We start from the raw sequence: 1,605 nt of genomic DNA, 5'->3' as shown, positions 1-1,605 counted from the left end.
GATAAACATATTAGTCTAGAAACAAAGGGAATAATGTATTCCATCTTTTCACTTTTATCATTATTATTTTTAATCATTCTTAAACTGTAAATTAACCTTTGACTTATTTTGTGTATCACTATTACTTTAAAGCATTCTTAAATAGCAAGTTAGCTCTAGACATTCTTTGATATTTGTGATCCCACAAGGCATCTCATTCAAGAATTGTTTACATCCTTATAAATCATGACCATACCAGATTCATATTTTGAAAGGTAAAAGTAGTATAGACAGTAATATATTCAATGCCTTTATTTCTAAAATTTTGGTTCTTTTTTTTTTTCTTTTTTTTAAATCTGTATTTCATTCTCGCTTAAAAAAGAAATCCTTCTTGATCACAAAATGCTTCTCGTGCAAGGACTAATGACCTCCTTACAGATCATAAATTTGTGTGTTTGTCACTTGTTTTCTAGATTCCCCAGTGCGGTGAAATATGACATCAAACAATAAAACTAAAGACTATAATATGTTCTCCCCTTTTACTCTTTTCACATAGTAGTACTACCACTTTTCATGTGTGGACGATTTCACTTCATTCACCCTAATCCTTTAAGCAATCGTCTCGTTGCCGTAAGGGTTATGGAGCCAAGGGTAATACTTGGGCTTGGGCTTCGTGCAGGAGGCCATAGACATGCTGCTAATTTGGTCGGGAAGATTGTTCGACTCATCAAACTGATAGTTGCTAATATCAGGGCAGTTGGTTTCTGGGTCGAAGGTGGGGCAACTGAAGGGTTCGTAGGAATTCAGTTGGCTGGCGGGGACGGGGTTCTTCATCCATTCCAACACGCGGTTCAAGGACACAACATAAACGTCGGGCTTGGTTGCCAGGTACTGCAGGAATCTGTTGGGAGGCGTATGTGATAAGTATGCCATGATCTGTTGCAGGGGAAATTAAAAGTCATATACATAGACACACGCACGCGTACCCCCCCCCCCCCCACACACACACACACACGTATACGCATGCATTCGGGAAAACACACGGACTCACCTTAAGTACCCATCCCTGCGGGCAGTGGAATCGTTAATCTCGTTCTCGTAGAACCAGGCGTGGTGAGCGTAGAGGCCGAACGGTGCTCGATTGTTCTTGTAGTTGAGGTCGAAGTTGCGCTTTAGGAAATACTCGACTGCATCGGCGCTGTTCATTAATTCGTCGTCAATACTAAAATGGAATAAATAAGTAAATAAATAAATGAATAATCAATCAGTCAGTCAGCCAATCAATAAATAAATCAACGAACAAAAAATATATAAACATCAGAAAATATGCACACTTTCCGATCAGTATACTCTCCAATTTCTCACAACTTTCATAAGTTACCTGACATTCGCAACAAAGACACAATATGTGAAATGATGATCTTGTAGTTAACTTACCTCCTGCACGTGTCCAACATGGCACAAGCTTCTCCCACGTTGTCATTCAGATCAACCATGGGGGCAACCCAGAGCCCCTTGTAGGATTTTTCGGGACATCTACCCAGTTGACAGTCCTGGAAGAGATGCACATTTTATCTTTAAATATCCCTGTATTTATTCATGAAGGAACGTTTACATACTCTCCCA

The 1,605-nt window shown here is 39.5% G+C and overlaps 1 protein-coding gene across 1 annotated transcript in view; it reads right to left on the bottom strand.

The window, feature by feature from the left end:
* Positions 1-276: 276 nt before the first annotated feature.
* The window catches only part of LOC125039560 (chitin deacetylase 7-like), a 3,118-nt gene continuing 1,789 nt past the window's right edge, over positions 277-1,605 (bottom strand). Inside the window, exons 5-7 of the mRNA XM_047633634.1 lie at positions 1,417-1,532; positions 1,031-1,201; positions 277-880 (exon numbers count right to left, since the gene is read on the bottom strand). Of these exons, the coding sequence (XP_047489590.1) occupies positions 589-880; positions 1,031-1,201; positions 1,417-1,532 (579 nt within the window). The 3' untranslated portion in view covers positions 277-588. The remainder of the gene's footprint in view (positions 881-1,030; positions 1,202-1,416; positions 1,533-1,605) is intronic.

The sequence above is a fragment of the Penaeus chinensis genome, chromosome 27 (genome assembly GCF_019202785.1).
Source record: "Penaeus chinensis breed Huanghai No. 1 chromosome 27, ASM1920278v2, whole genome shotgun sequence".
Taxonomy (NCBI): domain Eukaryota; kingdom Metazoa; phylum Arthropoda; class Malacostraca; order Decapoda; family Penaeidae; genus Penaeus; species Penaeus chinensis.
Note: the sequence above shows the minus strand (reverse complement) of the source record. Positions and strands in the feature narration are given on the sequence as shown.